The sequence below is a fragment of the Elephas maximus genome, chromosome 1, assembly GCF_024166365.1.
Source record: "Elephas maximus indicus isolate mEleMax1 chromosome 1, mEleMax1 primary haplotype, whole genome shotgun sequence".
NCBI lineage: Eukaryota > Metazoa > Chordata > Mammalia > Proboscidea > Elephantidae > Elephas > Elephas maximus.
In genome coordinates, this window is record NC_064819.1 from 10,900,889 (window position 1) to 10,921,163 (window position 20,275).

Below are 20,275 nucleotides of genomic sequence, written 5' to 3' on the forward strand. Positions count from 1 at the left end.
TTCAGGCAAGTATGTATCATTACTGTACAACAATCTGACATATGTGATCCAGACACAGAGGCAATATAAATGGTGCACCCCAGTCATGAACACCCGCAAGTCAGAAAAGAGGTCACCTGAGGCACTAATGCACGTCTGGCCTGTGCGTTACGGTAGAAGTAACATTTACCAACAAACCATCACGTTATTATATGCTGATTATCTCATGAGTGCTAGTTTGTATGGGCTATTTTATACCAACTTATATTATTATGCAATTTTAAATGCATATTAAACAGATTAATAAAAATTTGGTCATTTCTTTTTCTTTTTTGGTCATTTCTCATAGCAATCTCTAAAATTATTTTTCAGTTATACTTTAAGGATACAGTATTTTAACGAATTTTTTAAATTTCATCAATACGTTATTTTCAGTAAGTATTCCATTGTCAAAGCAGCTTTCGAAGCTCTGTTCTACTGTGTATAAACAAGCTGACTCCTGCCCCCAATTTTATTTGGCTAGCTGTATTAGTTTAGTTACAACTGAACAAATAGTTGTGTTAGAAAGCTACAGTACAGTACATAGACATAGGCAAGAGTCATAGCTATTAAAAAATTTTAAATTCATTTTTTCTCATTAATACAAGATATACAAGAGCTTTCATAGCGTACATCTTTTCTGCTGAAAACTGGTATCTGTCTTCTGATGAACAGATTGATCAAGACTGTGGCCTCCCATTAAGTGTCAAAGTGATTTGCTTGCAGGGGGCTTCACTTTGTGTTTAAACAAAAAAATGAAGCTAAGGTGCCATGAGCTCAAATGTCAGATATAAAGTTGTTTACCTAGTTCTGATAAAGCATATTTATAGTGTTTTGTGTAATATGTCAGGTTATAAGAAGCTCTAGCATTATATCTTGAGTAAGGCTATATCCTTACTAGGATTAAGGCACTACACTAACAGCGGCTGCTGGTTAGACTAACAGCCACCATGTAGAACAGAGGAGCAGAGTGAAGAGTTTTAATATCCCACACAAAAGTTACATCCCTTACTTGACCAGCATTAGTAGGTCAGGAAAGTGTAGGTCCTATGCAACCATCTCTGAGTTTATCTGACTGGTACTGAAATTCAGACATGGGCAGCGTAAGAAGGAAGGTCCAATCCTCTTTATGGCACAATGTTCAATCTAAACCCAAGGCCAACTCTGGTAAGAATTATAGTTCTGATACTTTCTTCATCTCTACTGCCACAAGTCTTGGTTTATTATAGTACTGCCTGTCAGAACGTATCATTCTGCTGTGTGACTCACACAAAATTTGAGTGAAAATTGCAAACGATCAACTAAATTTGAAACTGCCGTTCAGAGTAAATCATATTCAAAGAATTCAAACATGTTACTGGACTTGTTCCTGCTGAAGTAGATGAAACACAACATCTTTTACATCATCTCCAATACACACATAGACATTCAAGATGGAAACGAGGTGAGGGTCTAGTGAACTTCCAACTCGCCTTTCTAGCCACCTTTGCTCAGTCTTTCCGTGTTTCACACCACACTGCATTCTTTTCAACCAAGAAGAACTTTCTGCATCCTGTGTGCAGCAACACCAGCTTCATCTTCCGAGTCAGATTCGCTCTGGGACGTGGAGCTGTGAGAGGCCGAACTGCAAGGGGAAGAGCACTCTGGGGAACACAAGTAATGCATCAGTGGGAGGCGGTACTTCCCACAGAAGTCCACAAATTTAATTTGCCTGACACAGCAGTCAAAGTAGACTCCTGGAGAGAGGAAGGAATACAATGTAATCATTACAAAGCAAAGAACCCGTTGAATTTTCAACCCTTCTCCAGCATTCTTGAGAAACGTCATATAAACTCTCCTCTTGTGGATCTCAGGCAGAAGTAGTAGCAGCTTCTACAGCTATCTACAGAAATATTATAAGGTCTTAGGGGCGGCAATTTGGCTTCAAACAGGAGACCCAGGGATTCACCTTAAAAGGATCCGGCATAGAAAACATATGGTTTACTTTGCTTGTTTTCTCTGGGTGACTTGGAGGGGAGTGGCTGATGGAGTTTGTAGGATACCTAAAGTGCCCTTCTTTCATCCCCCAAGTCAGGGAGCATAACAAAACTCCAATAATAATAATCTTAATCAAGAATTAGTTATTATACTCAAAATTTGCAGAAAGGAGGTAGCTTTCAGTCCCCCTGCTCTTACTTATTGGGGAGCCAAAATTAAACAAAATGGCACCTTACGTTTGCACAGGCTCTGAATCTGTAGGTTCCAAAGCTGTTTCACAAATGGTCTCACTTGACTCTCCCACAATTATATATTAAAACAAATACCCAGCTCTTCTGACTCCTAATTCCACACTCCTGTACTCTTTGGCCCTTCGGCTCAATATTTCCCAATCTTTCACAGGCCTATGACAGGAAATTTGCTTCGATGACCTGGAAATCTTAGGGATGGGAGACAGCAAGTAGGGTGGCACTTGGGATACATGCCGGTCTGATTTACCAGGAAAACCCCCCCCGACCCAGCCACTTCCCAAACAATTTCTGATAGTGAAACAAATGTCTGTGCACTGGGACTCTAAGGACCATTTTCCATTTTAAAAATGTGTGAAATAATTTGTTTTAGGTCGGGATCCCTTCTGCTCTTGATGGCCTCTGGCCTGCGGCAAAAAGACAGCTGAGAGGTGAGAAATGTAGGAAAACATGTCCAGGGCATATCCAACACACACTGGTCTCACTACGCACTGCCTGATGTGTTAGTGCACCCATCCGCTGAACGAGACACCTCCACACGTACTACGTGAGAACGAGGTGAGGTCAGGGGAGCTAGGGCTGAGAGGAGAACAGGCGCTGCTCTGCCTATGTCCTAGCTGACCCTCAGGGACACACCGCACACTCCGACACACACGAGCTGTCACAATGGTTGCGGTGTAACTACTACATCTAGAACTTTGGGTCCCACTGTCCTTCTGGGGATGACCCTCAACCTCTATACTCACCTATGTTTCCTATGGCACAACTACTCTGTGTGTAGCACAAAAGGTGCCAAAGTAAACAGATGTGGTGCAAGCAAGGAGAAACAACATTTGCTCTGTTTTCCTGATACTTCCCCACTAACCCTGCAGTAAATCCTGCAGTAAACAAACAAAACTCATAGTTTAAATAGGGGAATTCATGGTATGTTACTTTGAACAATTCAATAAACTGGCCAACCAACAGACCCATAATAAAATTGCAAAAAATATGTGCTTCCTGAAAACAGCTGGAAGTAACAAAATAAAGCACTATGGAGATCCCATGAGTTAAACTAACACAATACTATTTGTCATTTGCAAAATCTCAGACTACATAACAACAAAATCTCTAACAGGATATAAAATTATTTTAGCTTAACTTACAGTTGAGTAAATAATGAGTCTGAGGGGGGAAACATTTAATGGTTTCATTTTATATATTACCTAAAATTTTAAAGTAAAAAGTTTTAAAATCTAAAATCTTTTAAAGCATTTTTGTTCCTAAGATAAATAGCATCTCAGTATACTGAAGTACCCAAAAACCAACCCAGTGCTGTCGAACCACTCCCTACCCCAATTTACACAGGGAGCCCTAGAAATGCTCAGCCCTCAAACAGTCACTGTGGGATGGCTGCCCAGGAACCTGGGGAGTCTGCCATTTTATTGGTCATGGCTCTTCCTATGGACTCTGAACTTTTCTTCCACTTTCCTGCCATAAAGATGTGACAGTTTCTGGATCCCTAGGATTTCTGGACCTTCTTGTCTGACCTAATTTCTGTCTAACCTCTTCTATTCCTTCCTTGCTTGCTTTCCCTCCCTTCCTCCCTCCACTCCCTCCTTCCTCTCTAGCAGTTGTAAAGAAATCATTTCAGAGAGAAAAGAGAATCCTTGCAGAGGTCCATTCTAGAAAAGGACAGATTGAAAGAAAAGGAAAGGTTCAAAGAAGAGACCAGGAGTCCCTGGGTGGCGCAAACGGTTAAGCACTTGGCTGCTAACCAAAAGGTTGGTGGATTGAGTCTGTCCAGAGGGACCCTGGAAGAAGGACCTAGTGATGTATTTCCAAAAAATTGGCCATTGAAACCCTATGGAGCAAAGTTCTATTCTGACACACATGAGCTGGAATTGACTCAAGACAACTCTGTTTTTAAAGAAGAGACTAGATTTAAACTATTAAGCATGCGGGTCTGGTGTGAATGCCCTTGCCACTGTTAAACCCAACTTAGGAAAGGAGAGCCACACAGAAAACCGTAAGCACGTGTGACTTGATACAGCACAGTGACCTCTGCTTCTAATTCTGGGAGTGCCCACAAACGGCCCAGGGTAGTGTCTTTTTTGTGTTCTAATATTCTTTGATGAATTTAATCATTTTCTCCCTTTTTAACCTTCTGACAGTTTCAAGACAAGATGGGACGTCCAAGGAAAGCACCAGCTGGTTCCAACCATCATCGTGCAGCATGTCCTCAGCACCTATGTTTATCTTGCAACAGTAAAAACCTCTCTGAACCCTTACTAAAGTGGGGTTTTTTTTTTTTTTTTTTTAAGTAGTCTTTATGAAGGCACCAAAATAAAATTACCTGACATCAGACTCACCAATTCCCACCCACATCCCCTGGCACTCCAAGCCCTTCACAACTTGGCCTCGACGTACCTTTTTCATTCTTGTCTCTCCTGACCCCCCTAACTATACATTCCAGAGGAATTATTACTCACCCAACATTCTGCCTCTGCTTTGCTCTCTTCATCTGAAAAGCCCCCTAACCTCAGTCTTACCCCATCCCAGTCCAAGTCACCTTTTGGGGCATACTGCAAGAGTCATCATCTTTTCCAGATCTCATTAAATGTCCTCTTTCGCCCCTCCCATTTCCAACAGCACTTTCACACCCTTAAGACACTTACTTTACTCTGCCTTATATTACATAATTTATTCAATTCCTTCTAAATGCTCTAAACTCAGGAAATATTGAACTGGGGACTCAGAAGAATATAAAGTTCCAGGATACATCCTGAAATCAACACACATGTAGCCTGTTTTCATACCTCTTGAATCATTCTTGTAAAGGTGCCTGAAAGACAGATGGTGAGCCTAAGAAAAGGTCTTTCAAATAAATATGGAAGGTGTCCAAACATTTGAGACCCTTTTTAAAAATAATCAGGACAGTTTATGCTTCCTCTCATTTTACCATCTTCCTTCACTATCTCATAGAGTTCCAAGACAGGATGAGACGTTCTGGGTACCCTTCCTTGTGTTAAGAATGGTAAAGTATTATGAAAAGAATTACAAAAAAAGAGAAATAACCCACAGTGGGTAAAATGTCTTACTTTGTGGTAAACAGCTGAAAACATGAAGGAAACAGAAAACAGAGGCCACCTGCCTTTCTCTGAGAGAAGACCTGGCTAATTAAAGCAATACTTAGATCATCAAATGAAAAAAAAAAATAGCTAAATGAGTATGAAATATGAACAATGAATTAACTCACCTCCACACTTTGGGTTTGGGCAGTTGCTGGCTAAACCTAAGTATCTGAGAAGATTCTCAGGGAGATCATAGGGAGTGTAGGAAATGTTTCGGGTTTTAATAGTCCGTGCAGCTAGTTCCAGGAGAGTTGGAGGGTCATAGGTTAAATCTCTAACAAAACGAACAACCAACGGATTTCCTCGCAAACTCAACTCTTGCAACTGAATAAGGTTGAGGATCTCTCGAGGTAGGTATGTCAGCAAGTTATTGTGAAGACTCAGGGAACGAAGTGAATGCAACCTGGAATGAATGCAGTACAAAGATCAATGGTGGTACGCAACAGAGTTATCAAGAAAGCTAAGTATTTTTCTTTAGCAATCTTCATATATGTATATATATGTATCCCGACCCATTTCCGCTGAGTTGATTCCGACTCCTAGAGATCCTACAAGACAGAGTAGAACTGCCCCATAGAGTTTCCAAGGAGTACCTGGTGGATTCGAACTGCCAACTGTTTTGGTAAGCAGCCATAGTTCTTAACCACTATGCCACCAGAGTTTCCACATATATGTATATATCCATGTAAAGTGCCTGATTTCCCCGTAAGAATGAGCGCGTAAGGTCAACAGGAGTAAAATTTAAAAGATGGCACAATGGTTAAGAGCTGTGGCTGCTAACCAAAAGGTCGACAGTTCGAATCCACCAGCTGCTCCTTGGAAACCCTCTGGAGCAGTTCTACCCTGTCCTATAGGGTGACTAAGAGTCGGAATCCACTCGACAGCAATGGGTTTGTTTGTTTGTTTGTTTTGTAAATGAGATCACAGTAAAGATTTGCAAATGTCATGTACTTTTGCCTTTGGAATCTTCAAAAAAAACCAAGACAAACTCATCGCCTTTGAGTCTACTCCGACTCATAATCACCCTACAACAGAGAGCAGAACTGCCCCACAGGGTTTCCAAGGCTATAATCTTTACGGGAGCAGACAGCCACATCTGTCTCCCATGGAGCAGCTGGTGGGTTCAAACCACCAACCATTCGGTTAGCAGTGGCGCACCACCAGGGTTCCTCTTGGAATCTTAGAGAGCTGAATGTAAGTACTCTGATGTGGCAACCCATTGCCGTCAAGTCGATTCAGACTCACAGCAACCCTACAGGACAGAGTAGAACTGCTCCATACCACAGGGTTTCCAAGGCTGTAATCTACGGAAGCAGACTGCCACATCTCTTCCCCCATGGCGTGGCTGGTGGGTTTGAACCGCTGATCTTTCAGTTAGCAGCTGAGTGCTTAACCATTATGCCATCAGGGCTCTACCTGCTAGATTTACAGACCGTTTTTTTTTTTTTGACATGCTATGTAATTCAGATTATCTAAGAGAAAAGATTTTAAATACAACATAAATCCAGATCCTTCACGTTACAAAGCTTAATTAGGATAGAATGCTTCATTGTCAAACATAAAAGCACTAAAAAATCACACAAACTACCCAAAACCAAACCCATTCCCAACGAGTCGATTCCGATGCAGAAATTAATGCCAAATTTATGCTCTAATTTTGATTAGAGCAAAGAGGCTGAACAGATATTCTGAGGAATAAACCAGAATGTTCAAAAATAACATTAAAAATAAGCAATCCAACTTCACAACAAACCTCAGAACTACGCTTCTCATGCATCACTTACTTTGAGAGCGCTAATTATTTTTTATATATAAAACACGTGGGTGAATAGAGGCCGTAAGTCCTAGATTTGGATTTCCGTGTATACATAAACTGCCCAAAATACTCACTGTGAAAGCTGAGGAGGTACGCTCTGGATTTTGTTGTCGCATAATACCAAGTAATTTAGAGAAGGCAGATTTCCTAATTCTGGTGGGATTTCTTTGATGAAATTTCCTCCAAGATATAAACACTCTAAACTGCAAAAAATAAATGAAGCAAAAAAAGAAAAAAGTAAATGAATACAAGTTGGATGAGATACCTCATTATTTCTACTACAATGAACACATTTCATCTATTCATTCAGCAAATGTTTTACTTAAGATCTGCTACATGACATACAGCTTCTAGAGAAACAATGCAATCTTCACAGACCTTATTCTACAGCTACACAGAAAGACACACTAACGTTAGGCAATATCATAGTTAAACAACACAATCCAAGGCCCAAAATTAGCAAGACGGGATTAAAATAGCAAAACAAGCAGAACAATCCATAAATATACGAGTCAAAAAAGATGAAAAATGAGAAAAGACCACAGTAGTTCCGATTGGGAAAGGCTTCCCCAAAGTTTTGTAGCTACAGCTGGGCTTTGAGTTAGGCCCAGTTAGATGAGAGGAAAGATACTTCAGATTGGAGGACACGGTTTTTATGGGACAACGAGTACACCTTCTAATAGAAAAAGAGAATTCAAGTTGAGGAACCCAGAGACAAAGCTGGAGAGAGGCCAGATTACAGGAACCTTAAATTTCTGTCAGTTTATTGTAGTGTGGTGACTTGCCTGTTGCTATGACGCTAGAAGCTATGCCACTGGTATTTCAAATACCAGCAGGATCACTCACGGTGGATGAGTTTCAGCGGTGCTTCTAGATTAAGACAAGGAAGAAAGGCCTGGCAATCTACTTCCGAAAATTAGCCAATAAAAACCCTATGGCTCACACTATATTGTCTGAGACTTCAGCTCACTTACTTTGGACATGTCATCAGGAGGGACCAATCGCAAGAGAAGGGTATCATGTCTGGTAAAGTGGAGAGCCCGCGAAGGTGAGGCTGACCATCCTCTATGACATGCAATGACACAATGGCCACAACAATGGAATCAAACATACCAACAATCATGAAGAGAGGGTGCAGGACCAGGCAACACTGGGCTGTGTTATACAGACAGGGGCACCGTGAGCTGGAGTCGGCCTGACAGCAATCAACAACAACATGCTTGGATCTGATGCACTACTAACCAATGGGCAAACTACTAGCCTTTTTTCTGGAAAGTAGATAAACATGTGTTAAGTCTCTAAGTTTTCTCTTTGCTCACACTATAGCAAATGTACTCTCCGGAGGCTATCTAAACAAACTATGTGAAATTGACCACCATCGCAAAATTAAGTTCCAGTTAATTATCCTGTTTCCCAACGGTAAGTTAACAACACTTTAGACGGAGCATGTACTGATCACAACATAACACTACTCCATGTGGTGATGACTGTGGAAAGGCTTCTCCCAAAGATTACTGCAGGAGGGGGTGGCAAAATCAGTTCTTGTAATATATATAAACATAAACAAAATGCACACCTGGTAGGGCCAGATCGCACAGGGCCTTTAGGGCTATACGAAGGATTTTGAATTTTATCCTAGGTACGATGGGTTTTGAACGAAGGCAAGTTACGTAATTTGACTTAGACTTGAAAAGGATCACTTTGGCTATTCTGTGGAAAATGGATGGGGTGATGGGGAATGGAAGCAGGAAGACCAGGCTGGAGCCCAACGCAGTTCAGACAAGAAAAGAGATTTGCCTGGTATATCTTTAACTTCCTGAGATATTTTTATTTTAAGTGTAACTTGTAAACAGAGTACAATGCGATCACTGATATGTTTGGACTTGTGTTTTCTATTACCACGGTATAGCACAATACATTTTTCCTTTCAGCTCTGCTTTCTGTTGTACTTATCAAGTTTTCTTTTGTTCCATCCTACAGTTTTGAGTTGTATATGGTATTTTGATTTTGCTAGTAGTTACCCCTTTAATTTCCTTTGCTCTTCCCCTTCCTTCCAAACACACACCCAAGCTTCCTTCTCTTCATATTATCTTCTAGAATTAGTTCTACCTTGATTTGAAAATAAACTTAAATATATTTATTTCCAATCGATAATTATTCGGATTCATCAACAGGTATTGTTGATTTATGTGTTCACAGTTGTTTTCGGCAGCTTGCTATTTCTTTTAAAGTTCATTTTTCTTCTTGGAGTACATCCTTTAGAAGGTACTTCAGCAAGGATCCATGGTTAATCTGAGTCCTCTGTCTCTGAGTTATTTATTTTTCCCTCACTGTTAAATAACAGTTTGGCTGGGCATAAAATTCTAGGTTGACAGTTATTTTTCCCGAGCACTTAGAAGACACTGCTCCATTATCTTATTAGAGCCAGTATTACTGCCATTCCTTTGCAGGTAAAATTTTTTTTTTTCCTCCTTGGTAGCTTTTATGATGTTCTATTTATCATCATTGATCTGAAGTTTTACCATAATGTGTCAAGATATCATTTTACTTTTATTTATTCCTTCTCAGTACTTAGAGATCTCTCTTTAGCTGTGGGAAATTCTCAGCCACTAATACCTTAAACATTGCTTCTCCTACATTCTCTCTCTTTCTAAAATTCCTATTAGACAGCAGTTTGAACTTCTGGATCAATCTCCCATGTCTCTTAACATTTTTTGATGTGTTTCTTTGTCTTTGTGCTACATTTCTGGAGAATGCCTCAGTGAGATCTTTCAGCTTACTGATTTACTCTTCGGCTGGCTTCAGTCTACCATTTAGTCCATTTCGTGAGTTCACAATTATCTATTTTTATTTCTAACATTTCTAATTGAGGTTTTCATAATTGTCAGTTGTTTTTTAACTTCCGATTCTTATTTCACTGGTAAAACTCCTTCCTTTACCTCTTTGAAATTAGATAATGAACTTATTTTAAATTCTTTTCAGGTTACCTTATCATATTTTCTCAGGTACAATTTCTTCCATTTGCTGAATTTCTTGTGCAGCTTTTATAATCTCAGCCTTTCCTTGATGTGTAGTGATTCAAAAGGCTAATCTGAATCTGAAGTTTTGTCATTTTTAAAATTGACTAATGACACTTTTTTCTATTTCTGATTGTGTAAAGCTTTCAAGATTGCATTTCCCTCTTTAGATTTACAATGCTTAGTAAAAGCAAACAGAAAACTTTAATTTTGATATGTTATTTGTACTCTGTCAAAGATTACCTTGTGGCAAAAATCAATTGTCTGGTTACACGACTAAACTCTCCTACATATAAGTGCTTCAGCACTCGTGTAAAAGGTTCCGTAGATAGCATTCTATAGTCCTACCGAGCATGGCATGAGTTTAATAGGATCAATAGCCTAAGTTAGTGCTCAGTAACTCAGAAATCCCACTTTTCAATGATGAGTTACCTGAAAAGAATACAATATTGAGTCTGATATTATGAGTCTTGTTGCTGTTAGGTGCCGTCAAGTTGGTTCCAACTCATAGTGGCCCTATGGACAACAGAGTGAAACACTGCCTGGTCCTGCGCCATCCTCACAATCGCTGGTATGCTTGAGCCCATTGTAGCAGCCACGGTCAGTCCATCTCGTTGAGGGTCTTCCTCTTTTTCTCTGACCCTCTACTTTACCAAGCATGATGTCCTTCTCCAGGGACTAGTCCCTTCTGCTAACATGTCCAAAGTACATGAGACGAAGGCTCACTATCCTCACTTCTAATGAGCATCCTGGCTATACTTCTTCCGAGACAGATTCGTTCATTCTTTTGGCAGTCCATGGTATAGTCAATATTCTTCCCCAACACCATGATTCAAAGGCATCAATTCTTCTTCAGTGTTCGTTATTCATTGTCCAGTTTTCTGTATGCATATGAGGTAAGTGAAAATAACACAGCACAGGTTTTAGGTTAGGCACACCTTAGTACTCAAAGTGACATCTTTGTTTTTTAACATTTTAAAGAGGTCTTTTGCAGCAGATCTGCCCAATGAAATACACTGTTTGATTTCCTGACTGCTGCTTCCATGGATGTTGATTGTGGATCCAAGTAAAATAAAATCCTTGACAAATCTTTTCTCCATTTACCATGATGTTGCTTATTGGTCCAGCTGTGAGGATTTTTGCTTTATGTTGACGTGTAATCCATATTGAAGGATGCACTCTTTGATCTTCATCAGTAAGTACTTCAAGTCCTCTTCACTTTCAGCAAGGAAGGTTGTCTCATCTGTATGCCACAGGTGGTTAATGAGCCCTCCTCCAGTCCTGATGCTGCATTCTTCTTCACATAGTTATGAGTCTAAATAATAGAATTACTATGGAAGCGGAACTACAGGTATTCCCTGCTTTTCAAAAGTTCACTTTCATTGCTTGGCTTTTACGAAAGATCTACGTTAGTACCTGTTTTTGCTAACCAATAGAAATTCAAAGGAGATTTTCGCTTTTACAGTAAAAAGTGGAAACAGCATTTAGTGTTTGTTTTGTAACAAGCCATTAAAGAGGCAGCCACACACCGGGAACAACAAGAGTAAAGCTCCTTCCCTGGGAACTACACTCAACTCCTGCTTTATACAGGTTGTGGACTTATTATATCAGTCCTGCTTTTAGCATATGTTAGTGCTATTTTAGGTTTTATGTGTTACTCAGTATGATTTGGTAGGTTATTTTTTGGGCCTGGAAATGCTCAAAAAGTTTTCTCACATAAATTAATGGTAATTGATTCTTCACTTTACATCATTTCAACTTACAAAACGTCTCATAGGAACATTCTTTCAGATAGCGGGGGACACCTGTACTTTAATGAGAAGACTGGGAAAAAGTTAAGCAATCTAAGAAGTCCTTTTAATAAGGGATTCAATATTTAAACAACAACTTGCAATAGTGTCTAGTGGGGGGAGAAAAAAAGGAAGAGTGAGTTTAAGGACAGTTAAAATACTGTCCTTCCTATCCACTTAGGTAAGGAACCAAGAGAAACTGGCCTCTAGTAGTCAGATATCAATTAATGTCCAGGGTGGGGACTGCATGGACAGAAAAGATGCAAAATTTTAGCGGTTACTAAGGTGACTTTGGCAGAGAAGGATCTGATGCTCTCGGACACAACCAAGCCCACAATCATGCAATTGTATAAGTTCACTTTCACAATTGACAGGTATTATTAATCATATTATACAATCAGCATACTAAGTTTAAACTTTCAGGCCTATTTCTTTCTATTAAATTTCTACAACACGCTCTACTGATTCCAAACATGCTGCTCATTAAGAACAAAGGAAACTATTCTTGAATTTGAAGCAAAGTTGTAATGTTTAAATGTTCTTGTATTTGTCCACACTCGACCTCTATAACCAGGGTTGGAGCAATTCTATTCTTTCAGTGTTCGACAAATGTAGAAAACAGGGAAATCATTCACTAAACTTATGGAAGGAACACTTCCTTTCCTTTCTATTTAGAGTTAACAGATAAACCTTAAAGTTGCATCTGGAAAAGTACACCACCTCAGCAATCCTTACAGACACTCATTATGAGGGTGGTGGGGGGCCTTTTCTCTAGCACAGGCCAATGACTCACTGAAAAATATGCTAAGCCCCCTTAGTGTCAATCAACTTTAACTGCAGGTATAAACAGAAAATGTTTTGCTTTTCCACCTAAATAAAAACAGCATTAAATGTGATAAAAATATATATTAGTACTATATTATGGTTGGTTAAAGGGAGATGGGATTAAAGGGAGACAGAGATGTACACAAAAAGGCAAAAAACAGAAAGACAGGAAGATAATACCCTTTGTCATCGAGTTGATTCTGACTCACAGGGACCCTGCAGGACAGAGCAGACCTGCCCTATGGGGTTTTCTAGGCCATAATCTTTATGGAAGCAGACTGTCACATCTTTCTCCAGCAGAGCAGCTGGTGGGTTGGAACCACTGACCTTTAGGTTAGCAGTTGAATACTTAACCACTGCACCACCAGGGCTCCTCATAGTAAGATTAGAGCCATATATCTGTGGATAAAGAAAGTTGTTTTCCTGAAGCATCCCCACATTGAATCGTATTTAAATATTATCACTCACCACAGGCTTTTAAAGTATATCAGATGTACATTACATGTTCAAAGGTAGCACAAATGGAGGCATCATCTCTTGGTACCACCCCCCCGAAAAAAAACATATAACCTAAACCCACTGCCATCAAGTCAATTCTGACTCATTGTGACCCTATAGGACAGCACAGAACTGCCCCATAGGGTTTCCAAGGCTGTAAATCTTTACAGAAGCAGACTGCCATATCTTTCTCCTGTGGAGCGGCTAGTGGGTTTGAACTACTGACCTTTCGGTTGGCGGCTAAGCACTTTAACCACTACACCACCAGGACTCTTCACCTCTTGGCACCTGCCCCAAAATAAGGCAATAAAACAAGGCAGAAGAAGAGGCTGAAAGGCAGAGAAAAACTCAGTATGTGGGTCTAAATTGATAAGTGTTTTTATTCAAACCTTACTATATACTATTTGGAGACCTGGTAGCACAGTGGTTAAGAACTATGGCTGCTAACCAAAAGGCTGACAGTTCGAATCTACCAGCTGCTCCCTGGAAACCCTGGGAACTCAGTTCTACTCTGTCCTATAGTGTCACTATGAGTCAGAATCGACCCAACAGCAACAAGTTTGGTTTTGGATGTACTATTTATCAACTAGTTGAGTCATCTCTTTCCAAAGATGATAATCTTTGGTACCAAAAATTATTTGGACATGAGTTGCCCGTTTGGTCTCCCATATTTGATTGAACTAAGAAGGACATTCTTCACGTGTTACTGTTTGTTTTATATGCCTGTCTAATCTTTGGCTAAAAGGCTGACTTCGAGAGCGGCTTCAGTTCTGAGTTAGCAGGGTGTCCGGGGCCCATAGTCTCGGGGGTTCCTCCACTCTCTGGGAGATCAGTAAGTCTGGTATTTTTTTGTGAATTTTCTGGGGCACTAATCTTTAATTTTTATTTTGTCAAGATCCTCATATTTTCATTTTCTAAAACCAAGTCAAGCAGATAGTGAGAGAGGAGCCATGAACAGAAAAAGGAAAGCATTATTTGAGAAAAAAAGATTGTGGGGAGGAGTTCCAAAGAAACTCACTTGTGCTCCAACCTACTCTCCAAATGTCTAGCATTCTGGATGCCAAACAAGCCTGAAGCTTTCGTTTGTGTCTATGAGTGACGAGTTATTAATCTCTTCTTCAATTAATTTATGAGCTAATTGAGAGGAATAAGGGGTAGGCGCTCAGAAGAAATAGATCAAAATACAAATTACACCTACTTTTCCAAGATTATAAAAACGAGCTCACTCATAAATCAGCCAAACAGTTATTATCCTTACTTACTGAGGAAAAACCAGATGAACTATGTTAACCCTAAAAATAAAATTTTCGGCACCTGCTTATTTATGGTACTTTCAAAGTTATTTTTCAGAAACCAGTTTTTAAAGATTTTGCTTCCCAGGATCAGGATCAACAAGGTATAGAAAACACACGCATGAAGACACTGCTAAATTTGAAGAGGTCAGTGCACCAATTACGTCAAAAGCATGCATTTATTGTTTAGTGAGAGCTGAAGTCTCCTTTCTGGAAAGCTGAAAGGTGGGGGGAAAGGGGACGTTTTCATGGATTATAAATTCTGCATTTTTAATTTTATTGTTGTAAAATACATACAACAAAAAAATTGACATTTTAAACAGTTTTTAAGTGTACAGTTCAATGACATTACGTTCATTTTGTTGCACCACCATGACCATTATCTATTTCCAAGAGGTTCTCATTGCCCCATGCAGAAACTCAGTACTCCTCAAGCTGTAACTCCCCATTTCCCTCCACCAGCCCCTGACGACCACTAATAAACTTTTGTCTCTCTATATAAGCCAATTCCAGACATCTGCTATACATGGGATCATACAATATCTGTCCACTTGTGTCTGGCTTACTTCACCTAGCACAACGTTTTCAAGGTTCATCCATACTGTAGCATGTACCAGAATTTCATGTCTATTTATGGCTGAATAACATTCCATTATATGGATATAACACATTTTGTTTATCCGTTCATCTGTTAACGGGCACTTGGATTGTTTCCATCTTTTGGCTATTGTGAATAATGCAGCAGTGAACACTGGTGTACGTGTATCTGTTGGGGTCCCTGCTTTCAAGTCTTTTGGGTATATACACAGGAAAGGGATTGCTGGGCCATACGGTCATTCTACGTTTAACTTTTTAAGGAACCACCAAACTGTTTTCCATAGTAGCTTCAGCAATTTCTCCATATCCTCATTTGTTATTTTCTGTTTTTCTGATAAAAGCAATCCTAGTGGGTATCAAGTAGTATCTCACCGTGGTTGTGATTTGCATTTCCCTATGGAATTGATTCGATGGCACTGGGTGCTGGGTTTAATGTCTGTGTTATCTTTTAAACTGCTTAAAGAGGGCAAATATCTTCCTAAGGTTCAAAAACACTAGCTCAGGTTTAAAAAGCAGCACAGCCATGGCATAAATGGTTACCAATGAGATCTAGAGAATCCATGTTTATTCTAAGAAAAGATGGTGTTCTTGGGCAGTGTTATGGACTGAATTGTACCCCCAAAAAGGTGTGTTAACTTGGCTAGGTCATGATTCCCAGTATTGTGTGGTTGTCTACCATTTTGTGATCTAATGTGACTTTCCTCTGTTGTAAATCCTACCTCTGTGGTGTTAATGAAGCAAGATTAGAGGTTAAATGGAAACCCTGGTGGTGTAGTGGTTAAGAGCTAAAAGAGCCAAAATGTCAGCAGTTCAAATCCACCAGGCACTCCTTGGAAACCCTGTAGGGCAATGAGGCAGGACTCAATCTACAAGATTAGGTTGTAGGTTGAGTCAATCTGTTTTAAGATATAAGAGAGATGCGAACAGAGAGATGGGGTGAGGGCGGTGGGAGGTAGGGGGGTGGGTACTCGGGGACCCCCTACCACCAAGAAAACAGAGCTGAGGGCAGACAGCATCCTTTGGATCTGTTGTCCCTGTGCTGAGAAGCTGCTAGACCAGGGGAAGACTGATGACAAGGATCTTCGCCCACAGCTGACAGAGAGAGAAAGCCTTCCTCTGCAGCTGGTGCCCTGAATTTGGACTTCTAGCCTTCTCAACTGTGAGAAAATAAACTTGTTTGTTAAAGCCATCCATTTGTAGTATTTCTGTTATAGCAGCACTAGGTAACTAAGACAGACAGGTACTTCTGGGTTTAAGTGACCGAACCTCTGTTTCTACATTTTTGAAGCTTCAATGCATTATTTCAGTAGGGAGTAATAATCACCTTTAAGAGTTAAACCACATGACTCTCAACTGTCACTATCCGGCCCCAAGCAAGTCACTGACACTAAATTTATTTCCTCATCTGTCAAAGGAAGAGAATGGATCAGGTCATTGCCCAGACTGCATCTACCCCGAAGAGTAGACGACACGGACACAACCCTTTCAGCATGGTTTAAACCTCAATTAGTGTTGACTGTTATCAGTAGAGAGAAACGGAGCATATAACTGAAAGATGAAAACAGTGACATAAAAGTTCCCACACACTGTTGGAGCCAAAGGCACAATGACCACAGGTAGCACAAATATTAATTAACCCAGAATATCTGGTCAATCAGGCAAGCAGCTTTGAACAATTCTTATCACATATGCAATGTGACTTAAGTCAGAAGGCTTAGGTTCCAGTTCCACTCTGCCACTGTGGAAAATTCATGGATTTGGACTCAGAGATCCCAGAGGTCAAATCCACTGCTACCAGTTACTGGCTTTGTGATCTTGGGTCTTAAACTCTCTGAGTGTCAGTTTTCTCTGAAAAAAGGGAGTATGTCTTCATATCATAGAGTCATCGTGAAAATTAAAAAGCATATTTAGAGCACCTACAACAGGGTCTATTACATTGTATGCAAGTAGCATTTTTTGGTCTACCTTTTTTTCCCCAGGTGATAGAAATAATACTTGCCCTGGGTTCTTCTCAGTATATTGAGAAATTCAAATGAGAAGGTTGGAATTACGTAAAATCAAAATTAGAAGGACCAAAGCCTGTTTCAAACTCTCTCCAACCTTTTATTTCTGACCATTTCTACAGGCATCATCCTAGTATAAGCTATCATCATCTCTCATCCTGTTACAACGGCCTCCTAACCAACCCCAAAACCTTCTTTTATCTCTCCACTCTAATCCCACACAATAACAACTGTAACTAAACAGTGAGGTTTACAGTTGGTTGTTTGATGTCTGTCTCCTCTGCTAGTACGTTAGCTACCTAAGGGCACAGATTATGCTCACCAATGTAACCCCAGCACCTGACGTACAGTAGGTACTCAATAAAATATCTGTTGAATGAATAAATGCACGACATTTTGTCCAATAGCCTCATTTTGGTTAAGGACATGCTAAGTAAGAAGCCAGAGTTCTTATCCTCAGGCCAATATTCTTTTAACTACATTAAACACAATGGTCCCTTCTAGCATTTTATGGATGGGAGATAGGGCTTTTCCCTACTTTGGACAAGGAAGTTGCTCTCACTCTATTTCTCACTCCCCTGCAGGGAACTTCTGGGGGGCTGTCACCATCATGCTTCTCCAGTTCCTCCTTCCATTTAATTCAACATACATTTACTGAATAATCCAGCAGGTGAGGCAGACCTGTAAACTAAGAATTACAACCGACAAGGTAATGCAACGGCGGGATGAATGAAGTATGGAACCAGTGACGTTTAGGCAACAACTGTTGTCCAGGGAGCAGGAAAGGAAGGCTATACAAAGGGGACCCTTGAGACAGGATGAACACGAGTTTGCCAGACGCAGGAAACCGTCCAAGCCAAGGAGCAGCACGTGTACAAATAAGCACTTAAACACATATTTAGTGAGCACCTAGAGGGGCTGGGAAAGTGCATGGCTCACTGAACTCCACAAATACCACTGCTGGCATTGCCACGGAGACAGGGCAGCTGTGAACGTTAGTGGAAAGCTATGCTAAGGGCAAGGGCTTTGATCTACAGGCATGAAAAACCACTGCAGACTTCTGAGCAAGGAAGTGACAACCTCAGATTTACAGTTGCCTGGGTACCTACTGGAAACCCTCGTGGCGTAGTGGTTAAGTACTTCCGCTGCCAACCAAAGGGTCGGCAGTTCGAATCCGCCAGGCGCTCCTTGGCAAGTCTACAGGGCAGTTCTACTGTCCTATAGGGTCGCTATGAGTCGGAATCGACTCAAGGGCACGGGGTTACTGGGTGGGGTACCTACTCAGTTCGGATTACACCCCGAGGCCCAAAAAGACGACACATATGGAATATTTCCAGCACAATACACCAAACGTTATGACGCACACCATCTTCCCCACAACTCGCTGAGACGGCTGGGCAGCACTCACTGCCAAAGAGCTCAAGAGGGAGCCAGGAAGAGGTCGGTGACGTGACGAAGCCGGGTCGGCGCCCCGGGGCTCCTGGCCATCACCCCGGATCCGGCCCCCGCCCCATTCCACACCCCGCAGGCCCGCGCTCACCTCTGCAGGTTCTCGATCTCGGCGGGGATGCTCTGCAGGCGGTTGCCGCCCAGGCTGAGGGTGTGCAGCGCGCGCAGCTCCAGCAGCGAGGCGGGCACCTCCTGGAAGCAGTTGCCGCTGAGGTTGAGCACCTGGAGGCTGCGACAGAGCGGCGACTGGGCCAGGCCCTTGGGCAGCGCGCCGGGCCCGCCGAGCAGGTTGTTCTTGGCCAGCAGCGTCCGCAGGCTGCGCAGCGCGAGCAGCTCCGGCCCGAGCGCCGTCAGCGCGTTGCCGCTCACGTCCAGCAGCTGCAGGTGCGAGAAGCCGCTGCGCAGCGCCCGCGGCAGCGACGCCAGACGGCTGTGAGGCAGCAGGAGCCGCAGCAGCGCCTCCCGCGCGCCGCGCCGCTCCTGGGCCTGCGCCTCCAGCTCGCTCTCCAGCGTCTCGGGGGACAAGCTGAGGCGGGACAGGTTCAGCTCGGCCTCCCCGGCCGCGGCCACCACGGCTCCGGCCTCCTCCATCCTGGCCGCCGCCGGCCGAGGGGCCCCGGAGTCTGAGAAGGCCGGAGCTCGGCGGCGCCCCGGAACCTGAACCCGCGCTGCGTCGGAAGTGGCGCGCCCGGCCGAGGCCGGCGACGGGAGCCGCGGGGTGCGCGCGCCGCTCGGGGCCGGGCGTCGCCTCACGTGGCGCGAGGCGCGGAGGGGCCGGGCGCCGTCTCTGTCACGCGCGCCGCTCGGGGTCGGGCGTCGCCTCACGCGCGCCGCTCGGGGGCCGGGCGCCGTCTCTGTCACGCGCGCCGCTCGGGGGCTGGGCGTCGCCTCACGCGCGCCGCTCGGGGGCCGGGCGCCGTCTCTGTCACGCGTCGCCGCTCGGGGGCCGGGCGTCGCCTCACGTGGCGCGGGGCGCAGAGGGGCCCAGGGGGCGGTGCGTGGGCTGCGCCCGGAGGGCGGGGAGAGGCCGGCGAATGCGAGGTCGCCCTGTGGTCCTGCCGGTTGGGGGAAGCCATGCTTTGGAGTCCCTGCAGTCTGCTGGCCTGTCGCCGGGGTCCGGGCCGCCTCTGTAAACAGCTGGACCGTTTGCCTCTTTGGCCTTGAGGGTGCGCGCGTCACTTTGTCCCGCCCGCTTGGTGATCAGTTTAGAAGTGGGGCCCCTGGTCTAAAGGATTGTATGTGAACACGGGTGGCACAGTGGTTAAGAGCTCGGCCGTTAGAGAAGGTCGGCAGTTCGGATCCACCTGCTGCTCCTTGGAATCCCTAGGGGGCAGTTCTACTCTGTCCTGTAGGGTCGCTGTGAGTCGGAATGGATTCCGACGGCTACAGATGGGGTTTCCGGTTTCAGCTCCATTACAGCAAGCCCCAGGAATAGAGAGTTAGGGATTAAAAGGCAAAACTGACCCCAGAGTGTGAAGGCAGCCTGTTGAGCTGGCCTAGAAATCAGAGTCCCTGGATTCTATCTTGGGTTCACTGTTAACAGATTTGTGTCTTGGACAAGGGATTTGATACCAGTTTTCTCAGCCATAAAATATAGGTAATATCTGCCCTGCTTGCCCTACAGGATTCTGT

At 42.9% G+C, this 20,275-nt stretch overlaps 1 protein-coding gene across 1 annotated transcript; it reads right to left on the bottom strand.

Moving 5' to 3' along the window:
* Window positions 1-1,198: 1,198 nt before the first annotated feature.
* On the bottom strand, window positions 1,199-19,321 carry LRRC58 (leucine rich repeat containing 58). The gene is made up of 4 exons (XM_049877416.1): window positions 18,735-19,321; window positions 7,247-7,375; window positions 5,482-5,759; window positions 1,199-1,754 (listed from the first exon to the last, which is right to left on the bottom strand). Exons 1-4 carry the CDS (start codon window positions 19,232-19,234, stop codon window positions 1,546-1,548), a joined length of 1,116 nt encoding a protein of 371 aa, XP_049733373.1. The 5' UTR covers window positions 19,235-19,321; the 3' UTR covers window positions 1,199-1,545.
* Between the last annotated feature and the right edge of the window lie 954 nt (window positions 19,322-20,275).

Bases quoted from the DNA above. Each gene is read 5' to 3' on its own strand.
- LRRC58 (XM_049877416.1), bottom strand. From the start codon at position 19,234: ATGGAGGAGGCCGGAGCCGTGGTGGCCGCGGCCGGGGAGGCCGAGCTG. The intron at 5,760-7,246 runs GTGAGTATTTTG...CATTCATTCCAG, and splicing joins GTACCTCCTCAGCTTTCACA to GTTGCATTCACTTCGTTCCC. The intron at 1,755-5,481 runs GTGAGTTAATTC...TCCTCTCTCCAG, and splicing joins CCCAAACCCAAAGTGTGGAG to GAGTCTACTTTGACTGCTGT.